Below are 18,214 nucleotides of genomic sequence, written 5' to 3'. Positions count from 1 at the left end.
TCCAACTCTTTCTTAAATGAATCCAGAGACTGGGTCTCCACTGCCCTCTGGGGCAAAGCATTCCACACAGCCACCACTCTCTGGGTGAAGAAGTTTCTCTTCATCTCTGCCCTAAATGGTCTACCCCGTATTTTTAAGCTGTGTCCTCTGGTTCGGCACTCACCCATCAGCAGAAACATGTTTCCTGCTGCCAGAGCGTCCAATCCTTTAATAATCTTATATGTCTCAATCAGATCCCCTCTCAGTCTTCTAAACTCAAGGGTATATAAGCCCAGTCGCTCCAGTCTTTCAGCGTAAGGTAATCCCGCCATTCCAGGAATTGACCTCATGAACCTACGCTGCACTCCCTCAATAGCCAGAATGTCTTTCCTCAAATTTGGAAACCAGAACTGCACACAATACTCCAGGTGTGGTTTCACCAGGGCCCTGTACAGCTGCAGAAGCACCTCTTTGCTTCTATACTCAATCCCTCTTGTTATGAAGGCCAGCATGCTATTAGCCTTCTTCACTACCTGCTGTACCTGCATGCTTACCTTCATTGACTGGTGTACAAGAACACCCAGATCTCTCTGTACTGCCCCTTTACCTAAATTGATTCCTGCAGCTTGACTCTGCAGTTTTTTCACCAACTTCTGTTTTTGTAACTAATTCCTTAGTTGCAGGGCTATCCTAAGGAAGAAGATGGGGGCAGATTTAATTCGATTCATTGAGGGATGTGGATATAGGTTTGCTGGCTCAGCTGGAAGGTTCGTTTTCAGATGTTTCATCGCCACACGAGGTAACATCTTCAGTGAGCCTCTGAATGAACCACTGGTGGTGTAGCCCACTTTCTATTCATACGTTTGAGTTTCCTAGGGTTGGTGATGTCATTTCCTGTGGTGACATAATTTCCTATAGTGATGTCATTTCCTGTTCTTTTTCTCCGGGTCTGGTAAATGGGATCCAAGTCAATGTGTTTGTTGATGGAGTTCTGGTTGGAATGCCATGCCTATAGGAATTATTGAGCGTGTCTCTGTTTGGCTTGTCCTAGGATGGATGTGTTGGCCCAGTTGAAGTGGTGTCCTTCCTCATCTACATGTGAGGATACTAGTGAGAGTATCATGTCATTTGTTTTGGCTAATTGATGCTCATGTGTCCTGCTGGCTAGTTTTCTGCGTTTGTCCAATGAAGTATTGCCATCGTTCTTGCAAGGTATGTTTTGCAAAGTTAGCTGAATCAGACAGTACAGAAGAGGCCTTTCAGTCCATCAATTCTGTAATGGTGAGTAAATCTACACTAGTGCTACCTTCCAGTACAAAGCCAGTAACTTGGAATTGCTGATTTGTTTTGATTTGATTATTGTCACATGTTCTGAGATACAGATTCTTTTGCATGTTATCCAAACAAATTATAACGTACATAAGTATATCAGGGTAATGCAGGGTATAGTGTTACAGCAACAGAGAAAGTGCAGAGAAAGTTCGATTTTAATATATAAGACGTCCATTCAAAAGTCTGATAATGCCTGATAACAGCTGTGGGAAGTAAGTGTTCTTAAACCTGTGCTTTCAAACTTTTGTATCTTTTGCTCGACAGAAGAGAATGGGAAAGAGTATAACTGGGTTGGGAGGGGTCTTTGATGGATGTGAACTGCTTTCGTGAGGCAGCAGGAAATATAAACAGAGTCAAATGTTATGACATTTCAAATGCTTTTTAAAGGTTTTAAAGATTGTGAGCTGTGATGTCCCCTGGTTTAACTACAGTGCAGTGCTTTCACCTTCTGGATGGAAAAGGTTTTCCTTAAATCCCTTCAAAGCCTTCTGCCTTTCACCTTAAAATTATTCGCCCCTTGTTATTAACCCTTCGATTAAAGGGAACTGCTGCTTTCTATTCACCCTGTCCATGCCACTCAACCTTATACATCTCAATCAGATGCCCCCCAGCCTTCTCAGCTCCAAAGAAATCAACGCGAGCTTATTCAGCCTCTTTTCATAGCTGCCGTTCCCCATTCCAGGCAGCATCCTTGAATTTAACGAGGAGGTGTTGGCCTAGCAATGTGATTACTGGACTGTAATCCAGAAACCCAGGTCATGTTCTGGGGACTCGGGTTTGAATCCCACAACAGATGGTGAAATTTGAATTCAATCAAAAGCTGGAATTAAGATGACCATAATTTGATTGATTGTCAGAAATTGGTGTTTGCTAATGCCCTTCAGGGAAAGAAATCTGCCACCCTTACCTGGTCTAGCCTACTTGTGACTCCAGACCCACAGCAACGTAGTTAACTGTTAGCTTACTCTCTGGGGCAGTAAGAGCCTCATCCCATGCATGAATTTTTAAACTTCTCCTCTGCACCCTCTCCAGTGCAATTACAACCTTTTTATAGCACGGTGACCACAACTACACACATTCTCTGGCTGTGGCTTAACCAAAGTGCTGCACAGCTCCAACATCACCTCCCTGCTCTTATAATCTATACCACGACTGATAAATGTCCTGTATGCACCCGATCACAGGGACCTGTGGATAAGCATCCCAAGGTCCTTCGGTGTTCCTTCTCTGACCTTCCTGGTATGCTACTGTTCAATGAGTGTTCCTTTGTTTGTTACTTCTTCCAAAGTGCATCATTTCACACTGATCAGGGTTAAATTCTAGCTGCCACTGAGCTGTACATCTGGCCAATCCCTTTATACCTTCCCCAGTGCCAGCAACCTGGCTGATCCTTTGAAAGAGTTCACACAAACTCAGTTTGTCGAATGGCCTCTTTGTGTTTCGTGCTGTAGAATGCTTTGGAGCAGGGAGCAAGAGAAACACCTTTATCCAAGATGTTGTGAGACAGTAGGTGTCATTTTTAATGGTTGTTGATGCAGAAGGTTTAAATCAAAACTAAAATAGATCCAGTGGATGAGCATCAAAGGGTTGAACAGAATGGTACAGATCTGGACAGTCAGGGATGTTTCCATGTGTAAAGGTTAAATACTGACATCTAATGATACAGCTCAATGTTCTGTTTTCTTGTTAAAACTCCTAAGCATTTTGAAATAAACTCTTTCACCCACAGTGTCAATATTTGACATTAAGAATAGATGCTGTTTCTCCTTCTGATTTCTGAATCCCGTCCTGTTCTGTGTATTACAGAGAAAGTTCACCATGAGATTGATGTCATGATTGGACAACACAAGGAGCCATCCTGGATGGATCGTGTGAAACTGCCATACACCAACGCCGTGATCCATGAAGCTTTGAGACTTGGCAATGTCACCCCTTTGAACATTCCAAGGCAGACAACCAAGGATGTGCAGCTGAGGGGATACAGGATCCCAAAGGTGAAGACCCAATCATTGCTAAATACATGTGATAGAGTGTGGAAAGGATTGATTTGATGGTGTGTCATTGGATGAATGGGGTGATCTGAACTCTATGAATCAATGATAAAATACAGATTATCGATATCGATCTGGTTTTGAGAAAGAAGCTTCAATGTCTTAGTGCTGTCTTCTCACCTCAGAGTTTAGAAATTCAAACGACTTAATGTTGAACTCACTTTAAAAAATAGCTTACAATGTTTTTACTCACTTTCAACAAGTAAATTTGAACAAAAACTTTAGGTCTGTTGTGAAACAAATTGTTACGTTAATCCTATGGAATGGTAGGACTGGGAAGAGAATGTGGAGTAAATTTACTCGAAAGTACAGGGTGATTCAGAGCGAGCAGAGAAATTAGACTTGTTCTTCCTGGATAACAAAGAATTAAGAAAAAGTTGAATAGAAAGGCAGGGTCCTGATAAGAAAATAGAGATCGTTTTCCAGTTTCAAGGGTAGCCAGGTATCAAAGACTAAAGACAATTGGTAAAAGAATGAAAGGCATATGTGGGGATATTTTCATGCAGTGATTTGTAACGCTCTGGAATTCATTACCTGAAAGATTGTTGGAAACAGATTCAAGAATGAATTGAAGAAATAATTGAAGACAAAATGTTTGGAAGGTTAAGGGTTAAACTTTAAGAGCGGGTTGAAGGAATGGTGTGAACTGAAAAGTTATTTCAATGTGCTGGCACACACATGATGGTTTAAATGTTGTCTCCAGTGCTATAAGATTCTGATCCTGTGAGAGTCCTCTGATTCTGATTCATGAGACATACAATTGACAGGAGACGAAACCTCCACTGAACCTTCCAAAAGCTAATCCCACATATGGCAACATTATGTAAATATCACACTAACTGTTTAGTTTCATCATCCAGTTTTGCATTTCTGCACAGGTGGAGTAGACTTTACAATTTGAAGACACTGCTTCACGTGATTGGGGTTCACACCCTCCCTATTTTTAAATAAAAGCTGGAATCTTCAGTTAGGCAAAGATTGCCCCTCTACATGGACATTCAGTGCAGAGGAGGAATCTAACATCCATTTATTCAGAACTGCGCCAGATGCTCAATGTATCACTGAGAGCAAACAGTTTGCCTAATCTGTATTTTAAATGGATGAGCCCCTAATTATAAATAGTGACCCCAAGATCTGGATTTTCCCTTAACTAGAAACATACTCCCTACCCCATCACGACCCCTCAGAATTGTAAATCTTTCAGTCCAGTCACCTTCAAATCTTCCAGCCCCTGCCCTCGACCTCTTCATTTCCAACTGCCGCCGGGACATTAACCGCCTCAACCTGTCGACCCCCCTCCCCCACTCCAACCTCTCACCCTCACAACGCGCAGCCCTCCAATCCCTCTGCTCCAATCCTGATCTCACCATCAAGCCAGCGGATAAAGGGGGCGCAGTGGTAGTCTGGCGCACTGACCTCTACATCGCTGAAGCCAGACGCCATCTCGAGGACACCACTTCCTACTGCCCTCTCGACTATGACCCCACCCCCATCACCAAACCATCATCTTCCAGACCATACAGAACCTCATCACCTCAGGAGATCTCCCACCCACAACTTCCAACCTCATAGTCCGGGAACCCCGCACTGCCCGGTTCTACCTCCTTCCCAAGATCCACAAGCCTGACCACCCTGGCCGACCCATTGTCTCAGCATGCTCCTGCCCCACTGAACTCATCTCTACCTACCTCGACACTGTCCTATGCCCCCTAGTCCAGGAACTCCCCACATACGTTCGAGATACCACCCACGCCCTCCACCTCCTCCAAGACTTCCGTTTCCCCGGCCCCCAATGCCTCATCTTCACCATGGATATCCAATCCCTCTACACCTCCATCCGCCATGACCAGGGCCTCCAAGCACTCCGTTTTTTCCTCTCCTGATGTCCCCAACAGTACCCTTCCACCGACACTCTCACTCGTTTGGCCAAACTGGTTCTCACCCTTAACAATTTCTCCTTTGAATCCTCCCAATTCCTCCAGACCAAAGGGGTAGCCATGGGCACACGTATGGGCCCCAGCTATGCCTGTCACTTTGTTGGCTACGTAGAGCAGTTGATCTTCCGTAATTACACCGCACCACTCCCCACCTCTTCCTCCGCTACATTGATGACTGCATTGGCGCCACCTCGTGCTCCCGCGAGGAGGTTGAGCAATTCATCAACTTCACCAACACATTCTACCCTAACCTTAAATTTACCTGGACCATCTCTGACACCTCCCTCCCCTTCCTGGACCTCTACATCTCCATCAGTGACGACCGACTTGACATTGACATTTTTTACAAACCCACCGACTCCCACAGCTACCTGGATTACACCTCTTCCCACCCTATCTCTTGCAAAAATGCCATCCCGTATTCCCAATTCCTTCGCCTCCGCCGTATCTGCTCCCAGGAGGAGCAGTTCCACCACAGAACACACCAGATGGCCTCCTTCTTTAGAGACTGCAATTTCCCTTCCCACGTGGTTAAAGATGCCCTCTAACGCATCTCGTCCACATCCCGCACCTCCGCCCTCAGACCCCATCCCTCCAACCCTAACAAGGACAGAACGCCCCTGGTGCTCACCTTCCATCCTACCAATCTTCGCATAAACCAAATCATCCGCCGACATTTCCGCCACCTCCAGACAGACCCCACCACCAGGGATATATTTCCCTCCCCACCCCTCTCCGCCTTCCGCAAAGACCGTTCCCTCCGTGACTGCCTGGTCAGGTCCACGCCCCCCTACAACCCACCCTCCCATCCTGGCACTTTCCCCTGCCACCGCAGGAACTGTAAAACCTGTGCCCACACCTCCTCCCTCACCTCTATCCAAGGCCCTAAAGGAGCTTTCCATATCCATCAAAGTTTTACCTGCACATCCACCAATATCATTTATTGTATCCGTTGCTCCCGATACGGTCTCCTCTACATTGGGGAGACTGGGCGCCTCCTAGCAGAGCGCTTTAGGGAACATCTCCGAGACACCCACACCAATCAACCAAACCGCCCCGTGGCCCAACATTTCAACTCCCCCTCCCACTCTGCCAAGGACATGGAGGTCCTGGGCCTCCTTCACCGCCGCTCCCTCACCACCAGACCCCTGGAGGAAGAATGCCTTATCTTCCGCCTCGGAACACTTCAACCCCAGGGCATCAATGTGGACTTTAACAGTTTCCTCATTTCCCCTTCCCCCACCTCACCCTAGTTCCAAACATCCAGCTCAGCACTGTCCCCATGACTTGTCCGGACTTGTCCTACCTGCCTATCTCCTTTTCCACCTATCCACTCCACCCTCTCCTATCACCTATCACCTTCATCCCCTCCCCCACTCACCCATTGTACTCTATGCTACTCTATCCCCACCCCCACCCTCCTCTAGCTTATCTCTCCACGCTTCAGGCTCACTGCCTTTATTCCTGATGAAGGACTTTTGCCCGAAATGTCGATTTTGCTGCTCGTCGGATGCTGCCTGAATTGCTGTGCTCTTCCAGCACCACTGATCCAGAATCTGGTTTCCAGCATCTGCAGTCATTGTTTTTACCACCTTGAATACAAGTCCAACCTGCTGAACATGTTGAGGAGAAACATAGGTTAAATCAAAAAGAATTACAGGCCCAGCCTGTTCAACCTTTCCTCACAAGACAACTTACTCTTTACAGATATTAGGCAAGCAAACCTTCTCTGAATTGTGTCCAATGCATTTCATTCCTCCTTCAATAGAATACTATAGTCTATTCACAGAGGTGTACTGTAAAACCAAAACATAACCTGCTTAACTTTGTGTTCAATTCTCCTCACAATAAACAATTACATTCTCAGAACTCCAACAGGTTTAGCCCAATGAGTTTATTTGAAATCACAAGCTTTTGGAGCGCTGCTCCTTGATCAGGTGAATACTGGCACCTCTACATCATTCTGGATCAGTGGTGCTGGAAGAGCACAGCAATTCAGGCAGCATCCGAGGACAGGCAAAATCGACGTTTCGGGCAAAAGCCCTTCATCAGGAATAAAGGCAGAGAGCCTCTCCTTTGAATCCTCCCACTTCCTCCAGACCAAAGGGGTAGCCATGGGCACACGTATGGGCCCCAGCTATGCCTGTCTCTTTGTTGGCTACGTAGAGCAGTTGATCTTCCGTAATTACACCGGCACCACTCCCCACCTCTTCCTCCGCTACATTGATGACTGCATTGGCGCCACCTCGTGCTCCCGCGAGGAGGTTGAGCAATTCATCAACTTCACCAACACATTCCACCCTGACCTTAGATTTACCTGGACCATCTCTGACACCTCCCTCCCCTTCCTGGACCTCTCCATCTCCATCAGTGACGACCGACTTGACACTGATATTTTTTACAAACCCACCGACTCCCACAGCTACCTGGATTACACCTCTTCCCACCCTACCTCTTGCAAAAATGCCATCCCGTATTCCCAATTCCTCCGCCTCCGCCGTATCTGCTCCCAGGAGGAGCGGTTCCACCATAGAACACACCAGATGGCCTCCTTCTTTAGAGACCGCAATTTCCCTTCCCACGTGGTTAAAGATGCCCTCCAACGCATCTTGTCTACATCCCGCACCTCCGCCCTCAGACCCCATCCCTCCAACCGCAACAAGGACAGAACGTCCCTGGTGCTCACCTTCCACCCTACAAATCTTCGCATAAACCAAATCATCCGCCGACATTTCCGCCACCTCCAAACAGACCCCACCACCAGGGATATATTTCCCTCCCCACCCCTCTCCGCCTTCCGCAAAGACCATTCCCTCCGTGACTACCTGGTCAGGTCCACGCCCCCCTACGACCCACCCTCCCATCCTGGCACTTTCCCCTGCCACCGCAGGAACTGTAAAACCTGCGCCCACACCTCCTCCCTCACCTCTATCCAAGGCCCCAAAGGAGCTTTCCACATCCATCAAAGTTTTACCTGCACATCCACTAATATCATCTATTGTATCCGTTGCTCCCGATACGGTCTCCTCTACATTGGGGAGACTGGACGCCTCCTAGCAGAGCGCTTTAGGGAACATCTCCGAGACACCCGCACCAATCAACCACATCGCCCAGTGGCTCAACATTTCAACTCCCCCTCCCACTCTGCCGAGGACATGGAGGTGCTGGGCCTCCTCCACCGCCGCACCCTCACCACCAGACGCCTGGAGGAAGAACGCCTCATCTTCCGCCTCGGAACACTTCAACCCCAGGGCATCAATGTGGATTTCAACAGCTTCCTCATTTCCCCTTCCCCCACCTCATCCTAGCTTCTAACCTCCAGAAACTCGATCCCCTGACCTGTCCGGACTTGTCCGACCTGCCCAGCTCCTTTTCCACCTATCCACTCCACCCTCTCCTCCCTGACCTATCACCTTCATCTCCTTCCCCACTGACCTATTGTACTCTATGCCACTCTCTCCCCACCCCCACTCTCCTCTAGCTTATCTCTCCACGCTTCAGGCTCTCTGCCTTTATTCCTGATGAAGGGCTTTTGCCCGAAACGTCGATTTTGCCTGTCCTCGGATGCTGCCTGAATTGCTGTGCTCTTCCAGCACCACTGATCCAGAATCTGGTTTCCAGCATCTGCAGTCATTGTTTTTACCTCTACATCATGGCTATCAATAACATTCTATTACCTTTCCTAATTGCAAATAGCCCCTGCATACTAACCATTGCATGAAGGCACTCAGATCCGGGTGGCACGGTGGCTCAGTGGTTAGCACTGCTGTCTCACAGCGCTAGGGACCTGGGTTTGATTCCAGCCTCAGGACGACTGACTGTGTGGAGTTTGCACATTCTCCCCATGTCTGCGTGGGTTTCCTCCGGGTGCTCCGGTTTCCTCCCACAATCCAAAGATGTGCAGGGGCAGGTGAATTGGCCATGCTAAACTGCCTGTAGTTTTCAGGGATGTGTGGGTTAGGTGCGTTAGTCAGGGGCAAATATAGGTAGGGGAATGGGTCTGGGTGAGTCACTCTTTGGAGGGGCTAGCAGAGACTTGTTGGGCTGAAGGACCCATTTCTACACTGTTGGGAATCTATTTTTTTTTTGCATATCAGAGCTGTGAAATCTCTCACCATTTAAATAAATACATGTTTATTGTTCCTGTCAAAATGGACAATTGCATATTTTATATTCCATTGTCACATCTTCGGCACTCACAATTTACTATGTTTTTAACCTCCTTGTATCCTTTTAACAATTGAATTTCCCACCTGGCTTTGCATCAACAGCAAATTTAGCTGCCACACTTTTTGTTCTTCATATGCAGAGGAACCTCGCTTATCCGAAGGACATGGGCAGGAGTATTTCATTCGGTTAATTGAATGCTGGATAACGTATTTAGCCAAGCTCGGGACCTTGCCATCTTGTTCGGATAATCCAAAATTCAGTTAATCAAATACTGGATAATCGAGGTTCCTCTGTAAATTGTAAATAGTTGAGTTCCTGCATCCCTTATTCCATGAGCTTTTATTTTTCGCAGTAACATTGGATGTAGATCTTATGAAATGCCTGCTGGAAATCTAAATGTGCTTACCTCCATTTGTTAGTCTTTATCACAGAATGTGTTACCTCCTTAATGAGCTCTGCCAGACTGGTCCAACCCTGATTTAATTTCACAAAAGTTGACTCGGGTTGATTACCTTAAACATATCCAAATGTGAGAGAAAGGGAGGACTGCAGATGCTGGAGATCAGAGTCGAGAGTGTGGCGCTGGATAAGCACAGCAAGGTCAGACAGCATCCGAGGAGCAGGAAAATCGATGTTTCCAGCATAAGCCCTTCATCAGGAATGGGCTTCCTGTTGAGGGGCTAATGTCCGAAATGTCGACTCTCCTGCGCCTCGGATGCTGTCTGACCTGCTGTGCTTTTCCAGCACTACTCTCGACACCTATTCAAATGCATTTGTTCTTACATCGTTAATGTTTTCCCTACGACAGAGGTCAGGTTAACATGCCTAATTTTTTTGTTTTTTGAATAAATATGTTACACTCCTTATGTCCTAATCTAATGGGACCGTTCCTGAATCAAGGGAGTTTTGGAAAATTAAAACAAATACATCAACTACCTCAGTAGACACTTCATCTAAGACCCTCGGATGGAGTCCATCAGCACCCAAACACTTGTCAGACCCCAACTCCATGTGTCTCTGATGATTAATATTTTGAGTTCTGCCTTTCGTTCCATTTCCTGATTTACGGATAATTCTGGAATGTTACTTATCTTAATCAGGGCACCACAGTCATCCCCTCTCTCACTGGTGTGCTGTTTGATGGGAAACATTGGAAATCACCAAACAGCTTTAACCCTAACCGATATCTGGCTGAAAACGGACAGTTCCATCAAGTAGATGCACATCTTCCATTCTCGACAGGTATGGGAGTTATTGAGAATACAAAAGGACAAAAAAAATTAGGTAAAGTATCAGCAAAAAGGGAAATAGGAGAGGGGCAGGGTAAAGGATTGAAACCGATGCTAACTTCAGTGGAATGAAAAGTTGAAAAGTCACTGGAGCTGGGAAAAGTTGAGAAACAACTCGATGGAAAAACATAATGGAACAAGAAGAAAGAGACAATGGCATTTTCACCAGCTGGGTGTACAGGCAGCTCTGGAAAGGATGGGTGGGTCTAAAAAAACAAAAGGGTGAGAAACCAAACAATAGCAAGTGAGAGAGAGTGCATTGGATGATTATCTGGATAGAAATAATGTGCAGGGGTATGGGGAGAAAGCAGGAGATTGACATTGGTAGTGAGGCTCGTTTGAAGAGTTGGTGCAGACAAAATGAGCCAATTCACTGCCTTGTGCAGAATAACAGTCCCATGATTCTGTGATATGTAGAGAATGAGAAAAAAATCATAAGCAACAGATAATTCAGGAAGTGAGATCCTGTATCTGTGGTTTCTTTGTATTGAGGTGGAGAGTGCAAACAACTGGAAACCAGACATTAGCGAACGGGACTTCACATTTATAATCGTACAGCTTTATAGAAGTCACATTTGGTTCAGAGTGCTTGCTGTGTCCACAGGGCCTGCCAAAACTGCTGGGCATTTCCAACAATTTCTCTTTACATTTCAGATTTCCCGCATCAGTAATAATTTACTTAGAGGAAAGAAACGCCTAAACTAGGAGCCTGCCCCATCATTCAATAGGGTCGTGATTGATTCTGTAGCTCAGTGCCGCTTTCTCTACATATCTCTTCATGCCTTTTGTATTAGAAATTGATACATCTTTTTCTTGAATACATTCAGGAGCTTAGCCTCTTTAGACTCCTTGGTAAAGAATTCTACAGATTCACCACCTTGAGTGAAAAAATATCTCTTCATCTCTGTCTGAAACCGTGTCTCCCGAGATCCTGAGCCATAGCTCTGGCCTTCTGTGCCAGGGGAAACATTCTCTCTGCATTCAGTCCTGATATGTGTTAAAGATCTGGACCTTGGTGTGTTGGGGTGAACTTCACAGTTTGCAGATGATACTAAAATTGGAAGAATTGTAAACGTTGAGGAAGACAGTATGGAACTATGAAAGTATCTTGATGAAATTGGTGGAGTAGGCAGATAGGTGGAAGATGAGGCTCAGTGCAGAGAGTGTGAAGTGGTGCATGTGGTTGGCAGAACAGTGAAAGGCAGCGTGGAATCGGGATACAATTCTAAAGGGGGTGTGGGTCAGAGGGACCTCGATGTCTATGTCTATTTAAGGTCGCATACAGGGATTTTGGGGCTTGATACAGATTGAAAAGACTGGGGCAGTGGGATTGATGCACGATGGAAAGGGTGGAGAAGTGGGAATAATTGGGGAATTGATATACATTGAAGAGAGTGGGACACTGGGTTTGATACATTATAAAGAGAGTGGGGCAGTCAAATTAGTTTGGGGCTTGATACATGTGGAAGAGAGTGGGACATCTGGATGTTTTGGGGAGTGATAATCATTGAAGAGTGTGGGACAGTGGGGTGGGTTTGACAACGTTATACATTAAAGGGTGGGACAGTGGGGTGGGTTTGACAACGTTATACATTAAAGAGTGGGACAGTGGGGTGGGTTTGACAACGTTATACATTAAAGAGTGGGACAGTGGGGTGAGTTTGACAACGTTATACATTAAAGAGCGGGACAGTGGGGTGGGTTTGACAACATTATACATTAAAGAGCGGGACAGTGGGGTGGGTTTGACAATGTTATACATTAAAGAGTGGGACAGTGGGGTGGGTTTGACAACGTTATACATTAAAGAGTGGGACAGTGGGGTGGGTTTGACAACATTATACATTAAAGAGCGGGACAGTGGGGTGGGTTTGACAACGTTATACATTAAAGAGCGGGACAGTGGGGTGGGTTTGACAACGTTATACATTAAAGAGTGGGACAGTGGGGTGGGTTTGACAACGTTATACATTAAAGGGTTGGACAGTGGGGTGGGTTTGACAACGTTATACATTAAAGGGTTGGACAGTGGGGTGGGTTTGACAACGTTGTACATTAAAGGGTGGGACAGTGGGGTGGGTTTGACAACGTTATACATTAAAGAGTGGGACAGTGGGGTGGGTTTGACAACGTTATACATTAAAGAGTGGGACAGTGGGGTGGTTTTGACAACGTTATACATTAAAGAGTGGGACAGTGGGGTGGGTTTGACAACGTTATACATTAAAGAGTGGGACAGTGGGTTTGAGCCATAATGAAGTGGAGCAGTCAGATTAGTGTTGGGCTTGATACATGTTAAAAGGAGAGGGACTATGGGATTGGTTTGGGGATTGATACACATTGGAGAGTGGGTCAGTGGGATTTATACATGTTGAAGAGAGGCAAAGAATGGGATTGAGTTAGTAGAATTATAAAGTCATAAGAGGCTATTCAGCCCATCAAGTTAATACAGTTAATGGTAGGACGCTGAACAGCATTGATGTACAGAGGGATCTTGGGGTTCAAGTTTATAGCTCCCTGAAAGTGGCCATGCAAGTTGATAGGGTGGGAAAGAAGGTGTATGGCATGCTTTCCCTGATTGGTCAGGGAACTGAGTACAAGAATCAGGATGTTATGTTGCAGCTTTGATTAAGCCACACTTAGAGTATTGAGTTCAGTTCTGGGTCACCACATTACAGGAAGGATGTGGAGGCTTTGGAGAAGGTACAGAAGAGGTTTCCCAGGGTGCTGCCTGGAATCAAGGGTATGAGCTATAAGGAGAGGCTAGAGAAACTTGAGTTGTTTTCTCTGGAATGGCGGAGGCCAAGGGGAGATAGAAATTGAATAGAAAGGGGAAAGTTCGAAGGAGACGTGAGGGGCAGATTTTATTTACACAGAGAGTGGGAAGGGTCTGGAATGCTGTACCAGGGATCATGGTGGAGACCGATTCAATAAGAATGGAGGGATATGGACCATGGGCAGACAGAAGGGATTAATTTAATTTGACATCATGTTCGGCAGATTGTGGGCCGAAGGGCCCGTTCCTGTGCTGTACTGTTCTATGTTCTGTGTTAGCAAGGAGGACTTTGCAGGGTGAACAGGGCTGTTTCTGCCATTGTCTTTTCTGGAGCTTAGGTCAATATCATGTGATCCAGCAAGTTTCATTCTTTGAGACTTTGTAGAAACTGATACAACTGAATGGCTTGTGAGGCGATTTCAGAGAGCAATTGAGAGTCATTCATATTTGGTTGATTTGTATGTCCCTGTCAGGCAGGGAGGAAGTGATAAGGTAAGGGAACTGTGGTTTACGACAGAAATTACATCTCTTGCTAAGCGGAAGAAGGAGGCTTATGTGTTGATGAGGCAAGATGGTTCAGATGACGTGATGGAGTGTTAAAGATCAGCCATGAAAGATTTAAAGAGAGAGTTAAGAAGAGCAAAGAGAGGGCACGAGCAGTCTTTAGCAAATAGATTAAAGGAGAACCCTAAAGCTTTCTATAGGTATGTGAGGAATAAAAGGATGATTAGGGTAGGAATAGGGCCAGTCAAAGACAGAAGTGGAAAGTTGTGTGTGGACCCTGTAGAGATCGGAGAGGTGCTAAACAAATATTTCTCATCTGTTTTCATTCAGAAAAAGGAGAATACTGTAGAGGAGAAGAATGAGATACGGGATATTAGACTAGAAAGAATTTAAGTTACTAAGGAGGAGGTGTTATCAATTCTCGGAGTGAAAGTAGTCAAGTCCCCTGGGCCGGATGGGATTTATCTGAGGATTCTCTGGGAAGCTAGGGAGGAGATAGCGGAGCGTTTGGCTTTGATATTTGAGTCGTCATTGTCTACAGGATTAATACCAGAGGATTGGAGGATTGCAAATGTGCCCTTGTTCAAGAAGGGCAGTAGAGATGACCCAGGTAATTATAGACCAGTGAGCCTTACTTCGATTGTAGGAAAGGTTTTGGAAAGGATTATAAGAGATAGGATTTATAATCATCTAGCAAGCAACAATTTGATTTCAGATAGTCAACATGGTTTCGTCAGGGGCAGATCATGTCTCACAAATCTCACTGAGTTTTTTGAGAAGGTGACCAAGCATGTAGATGAGGGTAGGGAGTTGACATGGTATACATGGACTACAGTAAAGCCTTTGATAAGGTTCCACATGGTAGGCTGTTGGAGAAAATGCGGAGGCATGGAATTGAGGGTGATTTAGCAGTTTGGATTAGAAATTGGCTTTCTGAAAGAAGGCAGCGAGTGGTGGTTGATGGAAAATATTCAGCCTGGAGTCCAGTTACTAGTGGTGTGCCACAAGGATCTGTTTTGGGACCACTGCTGTTTGTCAATTTTATAAATGACTTGGGACGCAGACATAGGTGAATGGATTAGTAAATTTGCAGATGACACTAAAGTCGGTGGAGTAGTGGACAATTTGGAAGAGTAGGTAAAAACAATGACTGCAGATGCTGGAAACCAGATTCTGGATTAGTGGTGCTGGAAGAGCACAGCAGTTCAGGCAGCATCCGAGGAGCAGGAAAATTGACGTTTCGGGTAAAAACCCTTCATCTGTTTGGAAGAATGTTACAGGTTGCAGGGGGACTTGGATAAACTGCAGAATTGGGCTGAGAGGTGGCAAATGGAGTTCAATGCAGCTAAATGTGAGGTGATGCACTTTGGGAAGAATAACAGGAAGGCAGAGTACTGGGTCAATGGAAAGATTCTTGGTAGTGTGGATGTGCAGAGGGATCTTAAAGTTCATGTACATAGATCCCTGAAAGTTGCCACCCAGGTGGATAGTGCTGTTAAGAAGGCATACGGTGTGTTAGCTTTCATTGGTAGAGGGATTGAGTTCCGGAGCCGCAATATCATGCTGCAACTATACAGAACGCTGGTGCGGCCACACTTGGAATATTGTGGACAGTTCTGGTCGCCCCATTACAGGAAGGATGTGGAAGCATTGGAAAAGGTGCAGAGGAGATTTACCAGGATGTTGCCTGGTCTGGAGGGAAGGTCTTATGAGGAAAGGCTGAGAGACTTGGGTCTTTTCTCATTGGAAAGAAGAAGGCTAAGGGGGGATTTGATAGAGTCATACAAGATGATCAGAGGATTAGATAGGGTAGACAGTGAGAGTCTTTTTCCTAGGATGATCACATCAGCGTGCACGAGGGGGCATAACTACAAATTGAGGGGTGGTAGATTTAAGACAGATGTCAGAGGCAGGTTCTTTACACAGAGAGTGGTAAGGGTGTGGAAGGCCCTGCCTGCCAATGTAGTCAACTCAGCCACATTAGGGAGATTTAAACAATATTTGGATAAGTACATGGATGACGATGGGATAGTGTAGGGGGATGGGCTTAAATTAGTTCACAGGTCGGTGCACCATCGAGGGCCAAAGGGCCTGTTCTGCGCTGTATTGTTCTATGTTCTATGTTCTATGGTTCTTTTACCAATTCCGTCCCATCTATGCCTCCATATCCTCAAACCCTTCATTCATAGTGTCAAATAATCAAGAGACATGGGACAAAACTGTTTCATGCAATGAGTGCTTAATACTTGGAATCCACTCTAAATGTGGTGTAGACAGGTTCATTCAAAGTATTGGAAAGATAATTAGATTGTTCCTTTTCAGATAACTATGTGCAGGTTATGATGAGAAAATGCGATGATGGGATTAAGTGAATTGTTTATTTGCAGAGCTACAGCAGGCATGATGGACCAATGACCTTTTGCTGTAATGATTCCGTGATATTATGTAGAGGATATAGGGATTGGAAAAGGGACAAAGATGATTTATAAAGAGGATACCAGAACTGAAAGAAAATTTGAACAGCCTGGGCACCATTTATAAAAGAGAGGACTAGATGCGGTCAGCATGATGGTCAATTGTAGAAGAAACCAAAACTGGGCGCCCTTAATAAAATATAGTTGCAAACAAATCAAATAGGAAATTTGGGAGAAATTTCTGTAGGAAAGAGTGTTATGAGTGAGCTACTTGCAACTACAGGGGTTATTGGAGGTGCATAACTTGGATGTACTGGAGTGACTTGAATCAGGGTGAGAAGAGTTTTGTATAAAGCAGAAACATGAGGCATGGACCACTTGCTCTGAATGGACTATTGCTTTGCTGTAAGTTCTTGTAGAAACCAAACACATAAAAATATAAATTTATTAAAATCAGCAGCATCAGTGAAAATACAGGGAGCGAATATTTCTTATCAATGGAGCTTTTCAGTGGAGCAGGTTTTAAGCAGATACCGAAATAGGGAAAGGGCAGAGAAGAGGGAAGAATAAAAGGGACAGGAAACAAGACAGAGAAATGGAATTATGATAAGAATGATGCCTTTGATTTTGTAGAAAGATAGATATGTCAATATGTATAAGAGAACAAGACAGAGCGAGACAGTTAACACTTATGAATTCTCCAAGAGAGCAGATGTCCTGACTGAACATTTATTTCCTTTACCAGGTCACCGTATGTGTATTGGAGTAAACCTGGCTCAGATGGAGACCTTCTTATTCTTCACGTTCCTTATGCAAAGGTTCCAGTTTACTGCTGCAGCAGGGGACCACCCTACCAACCTTGATGGTGTTTATGGAGCTACACTTGCTCCGCACCCTTACCGCATTTGTGCCTATCTTCGAAAATAGGAACAATTTGACTGCTACCTCAGGATGATGGCTTTATAATCTTGACGATTCTGCTTTATTTTGCAGAGAGTGTGGCTCTGGAAAGGCACAGCAGGTCAGGCAGCATCCGAGGAGCAGGACGATTGACGTTTCGGGCATAAGTTCTTCACCAGGAATCCTGATAAAGGGCTCTGGCCTGGAACGTCCATTCTCCTGCTCCTCGGATGCTGCCTGACCTGCTGTGCTTTTCCAGCACCACACTCTCAACTCGGATCTTCAGCATCTGTAGCCCTCACTTTTTCCTTGCTTTTGCAGAGACTATCCCTCATGCACAACTCAATCACTGTAAAAACAATACATTGTTGTCTGTCTTTGAAATTCCAATGTATTTCAAATGAGTTATGGTCACTATATGACTTCCATGTGCTACCATCATATAAATAGTCTGTGTTTCCACACCAGTACTAATTAGTGGAGGTGCCAACTGTAGTGACATTGTTTAGGGGAGATAAATATTGTTGTCTAAGCAGTAAATGGGTCTTCCAAAAAAAAAATTTGAACAGTTTGGATCTTCTGTTTCTTAATTTAGCTCCTAAGTAATAATTTCTGGATTACTGCCTCAAACACATGCAAACTGGCAATGGGCAAAGAAAGTCAAGGAGTTAAATGTGTGGCTCAAAGATTGGTTTGGATGGAATGAGTTTCAATTTGTGGGGCACTGGCACCAGTCCTGGAGTAAAAGGGAACTGTTCTGATGGGATGGAATTTACGTGAACTGTGTTTGGAACAGTGTCTTGACAATGTGAATAGCTTGGGCTGTGCAGATATTTTAATACTAATTAGATGGGGGAGAGTG

At 45.3% G+C, this 18,214-nt stretch overlaps 1 protein-coding gene across 2 annotated transcripts in view; it reads left to right on the top strand.

Annotated features, from left to right (window-relative positions):
• LOC148148477 (cytochrome P450 2J1-like) overlaps positions 1–17,465 on the top strand; it is a 392,174-nt gene extending 374,709 nt beyond the window's left edge. The window contains exons 7-9 of one of the 2 annotated variants that reach the window (XM_087992371.1): positions 3,118–3,305; positions 10,570–10,711; positions 17,198–17,465. In XM_087992371.1, the coding sequence (XP_087848497.1) occupies positions 3,118–3,305; positions 10,570–10,711; positions 17,198–17,379 (512 nt within the window). In that variant the 3' untranslated portion in view covers positions 17,380–17,465. The remainder of the gene's footprint in view (positions 1–3,117; positions 3,306–10,569; positions 10,712–17,197) is intronic. The other variant, XM_087992372.1, reaches the window with a different exon arrangement.
• Positions 17,466–18,214: the final 749 nt, after the last annotated feature.

Source organism: Chiloscyllium plagiosum, unplaced genomic scaffold (assembly GCF_037043375.1).
Source record: "Chiloscyllium plagiosum isolate Xiang-an unplaced genomic scaffold, Cpla_swu_hap1 HiC_scaffold_12, whole genome shotgun sequence".
Lineage (NCBI taxonomy): Eukaryota > Metazoa > Chordata > Chondrichthyes > Orectolobiformes > Hemiscylliidae > Chiloscyllium > Chiloscyllium plagiosum.
The sequence above is the reverse complement of the archived record's forward strand: the minus strand, read 5'-3'. Positions and strand labels throughout refer to the sequence as shown.